Source organism: Geospiza fortis, unplaced genomic scaffold, assembly GCF_000277835.1.
Source record: "Geospiza fortis unplaced genomic scaffold, GeoFor_1.0 scaffold97, whole genome shotgun sequence".
Taxonomy (NCBI): domain Eukaryota; kingdom Metazoa; phylum Chordata; class Aves; order Passeriformes; family Thraupidae; genus Geospiza; species Geospiza fortis.
The window spans coordinates 1,583,100-1,596,037 of NW_005054343.1; the positions used below are offsets into that span (position 1 = coordinate 1,583,100).

Genomic DNA, 12,938 nt, shown 5'->3' on the forward strand with positions numbered 1-12,938 from the left:
ATCTTCAGGTCTGGTCTCTTGTCAGCCCCATCCGAAGGGCTCTGGTCTACCCAAAACTGCCACTGCCCTTGCAGTCATTTTACACCAGTAACTGCTAAAAACTATACTCTGGTCCCATCTTCCCCATGTTCGGTTTCACACACGAAACCACACAGCCTGAAACATCCCCAAGTTCACTTTCTAGAGCTGCTTTCCACCATCTCATGCTAAACAGGGAATAAAACAGCAGTGGGTGATAGGTACAGATTTCACACATGGCAGAGCCTGTTTGCAGTTTGTGATGGGCATGGGACTGCCCTCCAAAGCAGAACTGTGATCATGCCAACTAAGCCACAAAGGTGTTAAATGAGTAGGGAGAGTGTTTGCATCTAAATCACGGCTGATGTGGCTGAGGTTCTCCCTTCCAGCCCTGACCCACCTTGCCAAGGAAGCAGAAACCCACAAGTTCCATATGGATTTTATAAGAGGAAAAATGAGACTGTTTCAACAGCCTGCAAAGCCATGACCAGCTGGACCATGGCAGACAGTAAGTGTGTAATAAATAGACTACACAGCTACCAAATTTTCCTCCAAGGCACAATGAGAATGTTAATTACCATTGTGCAATCCGATTTTTGGTAGAGTTCACCAAGATGAATACTGGAAACAGGTTAGTGTAAGCACCCATTAAAAAAAAAACCCAACAAACTTCCCTCCAGTTCCACCTGATTGTGCTGAGACTTAATTTGGGAGATTTTGATGATGAAATGGTATCTGGCATGAGATATGTCTGACTAGAGAGAAACACACCTTCTTATCTTGATGTGATTTTCCCCCCTTTCTCCACTTTCAGTACAAAAAGGCAGACTGGCTCTATCTTGACTTAAATGTAGCATTTTGGGCTGCACAGATAAGCGAGTGACCCGTTAGCTCAATTAAATGCAAACACAAATCAATTTCAAGTTCAATACTTTGTTTCCTCTGGCAACAGAAAGAGAACACTAAGCATGTAAACAGTTACATCATGTTGCCTAAAATGTGTTGCACTAGGAGAGAAACAGCCATCATACAGATTTCTGGCTTACTAGAACATGCAAAAAGACAAAACGAAAAAAAAAAAACCCACAAAACCAAAACCACAAAAAAACCACCACAACCCCCCAAAAAACAGAGATGTCACAAAGTACAAATGCTCATCTAAATCTAGGAGGAAAGTGTGTAAGGCTATTTATCAAAGCCTGATGCTCTGTGAAAATACATTAAAGCAAAGCATAAGTTACTTTCAAAAGGCAATGCACATTGTAAGCATCTCTTTTATTGTAGTATAAAGAAGCATACATCATTCAGTTCTTTAAAGTACAACTCAAATTGTACACTAACAAAAAAAAAATCAATTCAGACATCCATGAACATGTCAACAACAGAATTCATTACATTTTGCTCTGCTGGTATTGCACTTGGAATGATTTAGAAGTAAGGCACAGTAAAAACAAAGTCATTTAGTGCTTCTACAGCAGATGTCTTTTTTTAAACACGTGCTACATGACGTAAAAGTATTTCTAGCTTATGTATATACACACAGGGAAAAAGAAAAAAGCATGCACTAGAGAATTCAGATTTCAACATATCTTGCTGTTTCATAATATACAAATAAAGTAGTTTAAAGATGTAAACAAATTGCATGCACATAAACTAGAGCAAAATCTTTAATACAGTATCTGAAAGCTATTATGCTTAAATAAAAAAATATAACTTATTAGTACTCAGGTTTATGTGCCATTTTTGTCCTGTAGAGATTAAAAATATGGGGTTAGGGGCAGGGTGGGAAGAAAGGATTTTTCTGGTTTTGCTGTTGGTTTTATTTTTTGCTTTACACATTGGCAGCAGTACACTGGTAAGGTCAAATATGGCTTTTGCAAAACAATGTCTAATGAAAACATGAAAAAGCACAATTGGTTCAGGATCCAGCATCCTGATATTTTCCAGTCAAGAACAAAACAAAACAAAAATCAATATGATCTACGCTTTGAACTGGGTAAGCCATGCATTCCAAAAGACCTTTCTAAAGACATTTAAACTCTACAAGAACGAGACACTTTGTCAAGTGTAAACTCTTAAAAACTAAACACAGAAGAATCTGAATGACTCAAGCATCGTTTTCCACTTCAAATGCTACTGAGTAAGTTTTGCCCGTGGCTGCGGTAGCTGAAGTGATACTGGACTGTCTTCAGAATTAACTGCATGCCAGGAGCAGCTTTGCTTCTTTTTACACAGGTACCTTAGAAATTAAGTAAATTAACTGCACAATTTTTGGTTTCACTTTATCTTTGGCATAGGAGACGCCATTTTTCAAATTAAAAAGGACATGCACCACACTGCATTCGAACAGGTTATGCTGAAAAGGCACATTTGTTGCTGCCTGGGTGGCAAGGGAAGACTTCTTATTTTGCAGAAGGCAGGGTGTTGAGTGCAGCATCCTTTCCTCATCCTCCAGAGTGTTCAGTTAGACCAGGTACAGTTGCACACAGCGGCTGCCCAGGAGCTGTCCATTTCTCTCAGCCACTGCTTGCTTAGCTAGATCCAGGCTTGGAAAAGTCACCAACGCCTCGCCACTGGGCTGCCCACTAAAGTTGTAAAGCATGAGGATGGAATCTGCTTGGAGCTGCAATGGTACAAGAAGGAAAAAAAAAAACCCACCTATTAAGACCAGCAACAATGCCTGGAAATGCAGTTTTTAATGCTGGTGCATTTTTTAGTGCACCTGGCTCACTCCACTCCTGTGTCCATGGTGAAAACATTCTGGATGTTAAGAATGGGAAGGAGAAGGAATCAAAGATTAAAGGAAATTTTAGCTTGGCAAACAGCAGCATCTCTTATTCTGCTAGAGTGCTGAATATAGGGATGTAGACATAATTCTGTGCAAAAACTTTTCTAGAGAAGCAACTGAGATTAAAGGTTGACAAAAGGAGAGAGTTAGGTATTAATAGGAGGTGAATGGAGCAAGAAATCCAGGCACAAATAATTCTTGCACTATGGAGACTACTGGCCAAGTGACAAAGGCTTTTAAGGCATGTCAACACTCACACAAAAAGTCTTAAAAACCCCAACACACATGCAAAAAATGAGCTGCATGAGTTCTGTGTTGGGAGAACGAGCTGAACTCAACACAGGCACACAGTGCAAGGAAGATTTTTCAGAAAAATTAAGTACAATTTGGTGCAAAACTGAATTAAATAAATATTTATTGTAATTTTAACAAGGCTAAGGAAAAGCAGGTTAGCAGACAAGATTATTTAGTCTTTGGTGCTGATTTACTTTTGAGGGCATTTGCCCTCATGAAGTCTTAAAAGGCAGTTCCATATTGCTGAGTTCGAAGCAGACATACAGTCAGCCCTATTGTACCCCATCCATTTTCCATAAGATGCAGGAAATTCTTCCAAGCTGAGTTTGAACTTCTGGTTGTTGGATAGAAATGAACCTCAGTGAATTTCAAAATGAGAGACTGAAGGATCAAAAGCTCAACATACAAGGTTAGTTGTTGTTTTTTTAAAACCGCACCAGACAAAGCAATGCTGGAAAATCAACCAGTTTTATGAATATTAATTCAAGTTCATGTGACATATATTCTCTTGAGTTTATAAAGGTTAAAATATTTAAGTGTTTCATTTCTGTAGAACTTGTGTGTGTCTGGTATACTACAAGAAACAGCAGGCTTCTCAGTTATTACCAATAGCATTTCATGCATGTATCATATCATATATCACCTTTACATTCAAACATATGAAAATAAATCAAGCGCATGCCAGAGCTTCACTCACCCAAACACTGAGCAGGCAGTAAAAATATTCTTAAAATATAAGTAACAGCACACTTTAAAAACCAAAACCATGCATAAGACAGTACAAACTTTCTATAACTTCTTCTCAGAGAACTAAAGTTAGTCAAGAAATAGCATGCAGAAAGGAATCAAAAATCAGATAAAATACATCATCTCTAAAGCCCACTTCTAGTTTGGAAGCAATCTTGTTTTATTTCAGAGTAACCCTCTCTCAAAGAGAAAGCTGTACAGAACTTGGGTTGAGCTGCAAATCTGAGCTAAAAGAAGTTTTGCTCTAAACCAGCTCTTTGCTGTTAACCCATATGGGATCAACTATTTTACCATCAGTCCAGAATAGAACTTTAATATTTCAGCTCAGAGTCAGCTGAAAACATACATGGAACACAGACCTCTGAGCACAGAGGAGAGCTTTAAAAACATAGTTTAAATAGCAGTACTGGTGTAATACCAATGTAGGGAACTGACATTCATGTTATAAGAGCTGCATAGAAAGTTAGCAGGCAAGTCCATACATTCTGCAAGCAATTTAATTAAAAGAGCTAAATGGACCCCTTCAGTTTCATTTAAAGACATATTGGGTTTATGTTCTTATTTATAGATAATTCTAGAGAAATAGATTTTCTGTATGTACATGTGTGTTTTAGATTCACACAAATCTTTTTCCTGGATTTTTTTTAAACTCTCTAACAATGGTACCTGTATGATACTACTTTGTACCACTTAGAATTCAGACTGAACTACTCTATGAATTAGCCAAAGACTGTTTCCATGTCATACTTAGTAGAAACCAGCTGCTAATCTGGTTTTCCAGTTAATCACCAGACCATGCAGTCCATCTGCTCCCTACAGATCCAACATGAGAAAACAACTGAGTGGATGGTTGTTAAAGAAAGTACATTTGTCTGTGAAAGTAATTCTCTCAAGGCACAGTATGTAACTGCCATTTTTAAACGGAAAGGTTGTTCTGGTTTTTTCTTAAGGAAAAAGAAAATGTACTAACTAATCAGTAGCCTTTTGAATGGAATACAGTAGTACTGTGGCATCATGTACTCCACATAGGCCATAACAAAATTCCTCTGAGAACTATGTGTAAGTGCCAAAAAATGCAGGCAAATTTACTGTTAGCAAACCTAGTTAGTTGCATCAGAAAGTCACTATGTCCAAAAAACCTCTTCTGGAAAAACTAATGTAATAGTTCACATTGCACTGGGGAGATCAAGGAGGAGACGTATTAATCTCTAGCCAGTCATATGGTACAGAAAGGCACAGCCAGAGGTCTGGGGGTTTACACACACACATTTGTGTGTGCTTTCCAGCAATATCAGGGAGAAAAACAATCTTCTACCACTCTACTAAAAGGAAAATATTGGACTGAAAGGTTCACATGAGGTACAAGCATTAACAAACCCTTCTGGAAGTTGAACATGCCATCTGAGCAGAACCAGGCAATCACTATCCTCCACCACTGCTGCCCCAGCAGTTACAGATCACAGCCAGCCCATTTCCTTGGGTTAGTTGATTTTTGAAGCAGGAAGACTAAAACCAGGATCCCAATGCAAGCTACTAAGGGGGAAAGCCACAAGCAAAGATCTCTGTAGCACCAAGCCCTTCTTTCCCTTCCCATTCACCTCTGGAGAGCCAGGTTCTGGCAGTCACATCTTACCTTCTTCAGAAGTTACAAAGTTACAAACAGACCCACTCTTTCGGTGCTTGTAACACACTCCTGGCTTGATCGCTCAGCTGAATTAGGCCATTGTAGTCATCAGGTGCATACTACAGTACAAGTGTGACATGGGACAATCAGCAAGAGAAGGAACAGTCTGGCACAGCAAGCCACACAGACCATCATTTGCAACCACAATTACGAGCATCGGCTATAACAACTGGCAGGAGACACTGAATTGGACAGAAACAACTTTTATGTAAGATAAAACATACATTAATTACATTACTGGTTGTAGAAATAAAGTCAATGCTTGTGGGGAATGTTCTAAACTGTGTATTTGAACTGCTCCTTAGCAAGGAAAGGAAATAGCTCAGACCATGAAGTGCTCCCTTTTTCCTTCTACTCCTGAGATGGCAGCACCAGGTAACCAAACTCTTACATTTTCATAAGCACAATCACAAACCCAGTAATGGCTCTCACTGGGACAGATGAACATCTTCCAGCCTGCACACTGAGGTGGGGGATCAGAATAATTGTATGGATCTCATTCAGATCTTTTATGCACTCATGGAAATGAAGCACAGCTTCTCTAGGGTAGAGTAACAAACACTTGAGCTGCAGATAATACTTGTACTCCATAGACTATGCCAATGTAATGAAAGCAAATCAATGCCCCAGCATGAATGCATTCACAAGGTAAAATAGCATTTATGCTAGTGTAGTGTATTTCTACATTTGAAAATGAAATAAACTGCACAGTGTAACTGCATCATGACAGATTTGTAGAAGTAATATATTAAAATAAAAATAATGACTGTACAGAACAGTCACACCATCAAATTAGAACAAAACCCTCATATATGAATCAGATCTAAGAATTCTTTGAGATCCTGAATATGAAAAGTAATCACTCATACTACTGGCCTGGTGCAAATATAACATATATAGTCAGGAAATACATCTTGGAGAATATGAAATATTGTTCTTAGCACATAATCTTTCCAAATCACATATCCTGGGAAGGGACTGAGCATTCTTACACATGCTGCAAAGACTACTTGAGTGGTTCCTGTAATCCAGGAGACAATAGTGTTCAGCATAACCTGAGTTGTAGAATATCTTTTCAGCAGCAAGAAGAGTTTCCTGTCTCCCCCCAGACAGACTAATGCTTTAGATGATTGCCAAATGCACACAATATGGATGCACTATGCTGCCTTTCCTTTGATATTTCTATGATGCAAAAAGTCTCCTGCCAGCTTAGGGAGAAAAGGGGTATATTGGGGCATACAGAACACATATCCATCTAAAGGGAAGTTGAAAAGGAAAACACCAACCATCTTGTACACACCTTTCACAGAAAACAATAACCAAGAGCCCAGAGAACACAAAAGAAAAGAACCCCCCAGAATTTTACTACTGAATTCTAGCCACATCTAAACCCATGCCATTAAGTAAAAGACAAATATAAGAAGTATTTTCTAGATAGTCTCTGCCAGGGCAATCAGACCGTGCAAATATTAGATTTATGAGTTCCCAGACCTGCCCTTGAAACAAATCTACAAAATGTAAGTTTACTCTTTGGAAGGAATGTCTCAAGATAGTACATACTTTGGATTATCAGTAGATGTACAGTAGGCAAAGTTCTACAGTCTTACTCTTGTAAGGGACAGCATTTAATAAGTTACACTTGAAATGAAATAAACAATGTAGAAAACATGAAAGTTATAAAAATATCCTGTACAGAGTTGTCAGAGCTTAGGCAAAGACCTAAAGAAAGTGAGAATGAAAGAAGAAAAATAGATTCATCAAAAGACCTAGAAATAGGAGTAGCATCTAATCACAAGGACAGGTGAGAGACTGCAGTCAATTAAAAACAGAAGCTGTAGAACAGTAAATTCTTCAAATAAAATAAAAACTACCCTAACTTGCCTGAGTAAGCACATGATTGTGAATCTTTCTGATTCTGTCTGCATTTCAAAACCCATAAGAACATCCAACCATACAGGAACAAACCAAGTGTAAACTGGTTAATAAAGATGTAATACACTCAACTTTCTCCTTGAATTTTCTTTTTCTTCAATCTATTTTATTTCTTTGTTCTTTTCTTGCTGAGAGAAATATGGGACTGCCTTCCCCTCACAGACTGTGCAGAGATTTAACCAGGTCACTAACCAGTAAGTCATTGATTTCCATTTCATTTTTGCAGTTCCTACAGTGAATGCTCAAAGCTCAGTCTAAAAACAGCACATACGAAGCAATCTAGAGAAAATAACCCACTGCTTAAAAAAAAGTAGCATTGAAACTGGAAGGTATATTTAGACACACTCCAACTGGGAAAAAACAGGAGCAAATGATAGAAAAGGAAAACATCATAGGCAAAATGGCCACTTCAGGAAGGCAGCTGCAATTCTTGCCCAAACCCCCCATAAACTTTGTCACAGAACAGTCCCCAAAGAGAATTCTCAGACTCTGGGAAAAAGCCTAGCTATACTAAGCCTGGAATATAGAATCAGGTTTGATGGTAGGTAACTGCAAACTTGAGCACAAGAGTCAGGAGAAATACCCTACACTGGCTTTGCCCCTAGAAGTACATCAATTGTACCATAAGACTGCCAATACAAACACCCACAAATACCTGAATTCTGTGTGGAAGAGATACCACCTGAACCTTCTGTGTATCAGAGACTGAAACTGGTAATGCCTGTCCAAAAATACAGAGGGTGCCATTTCAGTCTCTCGCTTCAAGCGTGGGAGGCAACAGACAGAAACTGTAACCTCTAATTTACTGGTCCCAGTCTCACAATGCTTTCTCCACACAGGCAACATTTCCAGGTGGGAGATAAATTTAGGAACAAAGCAAAACAAGCAATGTGCTCTATTCTGAGAGTGTGGGGGTGAGCATGGAATAGTGTCTGTGTTGCCAGATGACTTCCAACCCCAGTAAGTGGGAATTCTTCCTCTACCACTTCCCCTTTCCCTTCCCTAGTCAGAGGGTGCCATGCCTAGGACTGGCACACAGATGATGGGGTATCCCCCTCTCAGATTGCAGAGAATCACATTTCAAAAGGATCTTAAAGGAAATAGAGAATACTTGTTTAAGCACACAATTCAGAGAAAGAAACTCCTAATCCCTAAAAAGTCAGCAACAATGAAGTCTGTTGTCCTGATAGAGCAGAGAAATGTCGTTAGTGCCCTTGGAATTTAGCCATCCATCCACTTCCCTTCACTTCCTTATTACTGTTTTAACCACAACTCACCCTCCTCCCCTCCACCAGCAAGCCTTAAATTCCGTGTCTCTGAAGCCTTGGAGGATTAATATACTGCAAAAGCTCTTTATAGCTGCAGACAAAAGACACTTAAGCCCAGTACGGCTTTAAAGAGCACTATTTATTTTATGCCTTTCTTATGTAGAAACATGTACACAAAGAAGTCCTTACGTTTCCATCCCAGCCTTTTCCAGCAAATTCAGGAGGCTTTCAACAAGTTCAGATGGTGACCATGGCCCCTAAATCTTAGTCATCTTCTAGTTTGTGGTTTGTCTTTTTTTTACTGCTATTCTTACACACAACCTATCTAAATAGCAAGTCTGCTTCCTACGAACTAATCCACAGGGTCTTTACCAGGCAGGCATGAGTTCACTTCACATTCATGCCAACCTCCGAGAAACTGGGCAAGTACTACCAAAAGGAGGCTGAATCCTGGCCAAGACAACAGCTGTGAACTGGTTTTTGGTCAGCTAAGACCACAGACGCAGCTAAACTGCATCTGTTTTTACATTAACCTAACAGTTCTTGTCATGATACCAACCCTGCCACTATTTGCATTCTCAGAAAAAAAAATTTTTATAAAACTGTACACCACTGTACACCAACAAAAAGCCACACAAACACACACAAAACCCAAACCAAACAAACAACCAAACAAAGCCAAACAACAACAACAACAACAAAAGAACACTGAAACTCCTACCCCAAAAGAGTCTCCAGTGTTTGGAGACTAAAATATTTTGCATTGATTCCTTTAGTGGCTAAACAGTAAAACTCATTAAGTATTTAGCCACTAAATAAAGAAAAAAAAAACACTTTAGTGAAAAATTTTGTTATACTATGCATCAACTTCACATAAATTCATCACAACTACTACCCCTGTTTAATCATTATTTACTGGAGGTCTCTCACTGCTTCTGCAGCTGTACAGAGTGATGGCCTGGAGTAACATTGAGGAGTTTTGCTGGATGTTATTACTACATTTGCACCACTTCTGCCCAGACTTCACCCCATGATATGAGTTACTTTTCTGAATTCCTGAAGTCTCCTCACAATCCCATCCATGGATTCCTCACTTCAACATAAAACCCAGAGACCAGGATCTGCTGGTGAATGACATGGTGAGGGTTTTGTTGTTATTTTGGTTATTTTGGGGTTTGTTGTTTTCTCAATGTGGTTTTAGTTGGCTTGGATTTTGTGGTTGCTTTTAGCTATCCTTTAGCTATGTATCCAGCATATAACTGGACTCACATCAGTGGCCCTATTGCTTTACACTACAACTAAAAAGCAGTTTAATGTGAATTACTGAATCAGAGAGTACTAATATTAGCTCTTTTGAGGATTACAGTACACTACAATATTATACAGAAAGGTGATGGGGAAAATTGCTATCTCCCTGATTATTAAAATTCTTCCCAAGTTTTTCAATTGCTTAATCCAAGTTACAATAAATACATGTAAGCTGGAAGGAATTTTCACCAAAAAAACCCCCAAGAAAACAGAACTACAGGAAGAAATTGAGCTGCTGAAACACTAAACAAGAGGCTAATACTAATAAAATTAAATTAAAATTAAAATGCTGATCTGCAGACTTTTAAATTATTTATTTTTAGAAGCATGTACTGATGTTGAGAACAGCTTGTTCAAGCCCATGATATCTCTTAAGAGGCAGGTCTGGTATGAAAAGTGCTTTCACTTAAGTAGCAACATGTGCACACATGCAATATACAGAGCCCATGAAACCTGAAGAGGAGAATAAAGCAAGAACTAAAACTTAAACCCTGTTCCTTCCAGACAAGGACACACAAAGACAAAATCACCCTTCCATTTCAGCATCTCCGATCTGGTTCCCAGAATACCAACACTGAAGACCATTGAATACCAGCATCAATCAGCTGTACACAGATTGAAACCATGCCCAAAACACTGATGATTATTAAGGGCTCACTTTATGAACGAGCAGAAGCATCGTGCAATAAATCCTTGGGCAGCAGCAGAAAATGAGAAAACAATGTGAAAAAAGGGGAGGAAAACAGAAAAAAAGGATTAGTTATTGCTCCAGAGATGTAATATTGTCCCATTACAGTAAGTCACCATCTCTTTTTCCCCTGAAGCATGAAATTAGCATTACCACATGCGGGATTCCAAGAACAATTCAAAAGAATTCCTGGTTCTTTTATAAGATTTTGAACCTGATCTCATTTGGACAACATCTTCTAAAGAAATCGAAGAGGTGGCCAGTTTAGTAAGAGTAACTAATGATCATGGGAGGTTACAGCAGCAGAATATAGGTTTCACCTTGTGGCAAAATTTCTGTTCCTATAACCATTTAATGGTGCAATACAAACACCAGGAACTGCTCTCCAAATGCAGGAATGAGGAGAGCAAACTGAGCACGAAACACAAAGTCCAGGTTCACTAAGCTGAAGATTTAACAGAAGGCAGATGTGCTAGAGGTGGTCACTGATCTGTTCCATGCATGGACAGGTTCAGGCCACATTTTTCAAAGGTGCAGTTACACTTCTAGCTGAATTTCAATTTAGCAAATAAGCTTCCACACTTAAGGTTTTAATATATCCACCATTTATCCACCAAAACCCCCAGCCAGTAGAAAACAACTAAAAGGCAAAATATCGATGGCTAAACAATCGGGTGAATGTTTATTACTTCTCTGGGTATCATGAAAGCCACAAATAACTGAACTTGGTTTGAAATCTGGAAATATCTGTGGAAGAAAAAGCCCTAAAATAGAACAATATGCAGTTTCTTTTTACTGTTTGTCAAAATTCACCACAGTTTTTATGTGACAATCTTTTTCTACAGAAAATCTGAGTATGTAGAACTGCTTTCAAAACATAAATGTGACGTTCAAAGAGAAGACACAACAGGTAGAGCACTGCATCTTCCAAATACTCAAAACTTGGAGCATACACACTTAAGCATCTGTTCTCAGTCTACATTCATTTGCATACCAGATATCTGGCTCAACAAATTAAAGCTCATTGTCTTCTAAGAATCTAAAGGTTAAAAAAAAGAAATAAAGAAAGAAAACATACCATGCCTGAATGTTTCCTATTACCTCTTGCAATATCACTGTTATCCCAGAATGTTGAAGGGCAAACATGCAAATATTATTGCCTTTTGACACAAATCCCTTGTTCACTTGCAGTGATTTGAGAGCCATAAAGAGGATTTTAGGTCAGAGCTTCCAAGTAGTACTCAGAAGGGCAGAGTTGGCAGCTGTCTAAGTGCTGTTACCCACAGGGGTTAAATACTCACCAGAACACGTTCAATTACCTTCCTTTTAGCAAACATGTCATGACAAACCATGGACATAGATATAGTATCCTCTGAGACAAAAGGCAGAAGACATCAAATAAGGGCTGCTGGAAAACAGTTTGTAACGTGTGCCTTTTTTTTTTTTTTAAACTTATCAAGAAGATAAATTTCTGTTTGCTCACCTGAGAGCATTCCATCAGTCCATACAGACTGACATTACCTACAGTATATTTGCTGTCAATATGGACAGCATGGATAATACAGATTTTCTTCAGTTTGCAATATAATACAGCTTTAATGAAAGATGTTCCTGCTGGTAACCAAAATAATTAGCAATTGAAACAGTGTTTGACCAAGACATCTGCGTCTCCTTTTGCGAGTCACCACACCCAGGTCACAGCTCTCTGTATTAGAAATCAGCAAACTTTCAGTGCTGAAGGTCAAACACTGACCCTACCAAAAGGCTCCCACCACCAAGAGGCCCGGACTGAAAACTTCTGGCAGCCGCCACCCTCCTGTGGCAGCCCCACTTTCATGCAGCCCCACTCACACTGGGGCTCTGAGCACTTCAAACTCAAACCCCAAACCCAGACGCCAAATCACAGCTTCCAGATCAGGATTTGTTTATTTAATAAGGAGGAAGGCAAATCGTGTGTTACTCTTCAGTCGGCCAGTTAAATATACAACAAGCATCTTGCAGTTTCCAAAAGCTCTTGCTTGCTCAGTTTGGCCTCCACTGATCAATACTCAGAGATCCAAAGAGGTCTCAAGGAGAGGGCTGCATACTAACCTGGTACCCCTGGAAGAAACTGAGTATCTCCTTCATTCCTGTGTTATATGGCAAGCCCTGCATCCGGACCAAGGCTCCAGGCTGGGGTAGGATGGGAGTGTGGGTGGCAGTGGCAGGGGG

General features: G+C 39.2%; 1 protein-coding gene across 1 annotated transcript in view; it reads right to left on the minus strand.

The window, feature by feature from the left end:
* Positions 1 to 1,274: 1,274 nt before the first annotated feature.
* Positions 1,275 to 12,938, minus strand: part of ESRP2 (epithelial splicing regulatory protein 2) — a 42,470-nt gene continuing 30,806 nt past the window's right edge. The window contains 3 exon segments of the mRNA XM_005422726.2: positions 1,275 to 2,641; positions 5,481 to 5,590; positions 12,819 to 12,938. The exon segment at positions 12,819 to 12,938 is cut by the window's right edge and continues 10 nt beyond it. Of these exon segments, the coding sequence (XP_005422783.1) occupies positions 5,501 to 5,590; positions 12,819 to 12,938 (210 nt within the window). The 3' untranslated portion in view covers positions 1,275 to 2,641; positions 5,481 to 5,500.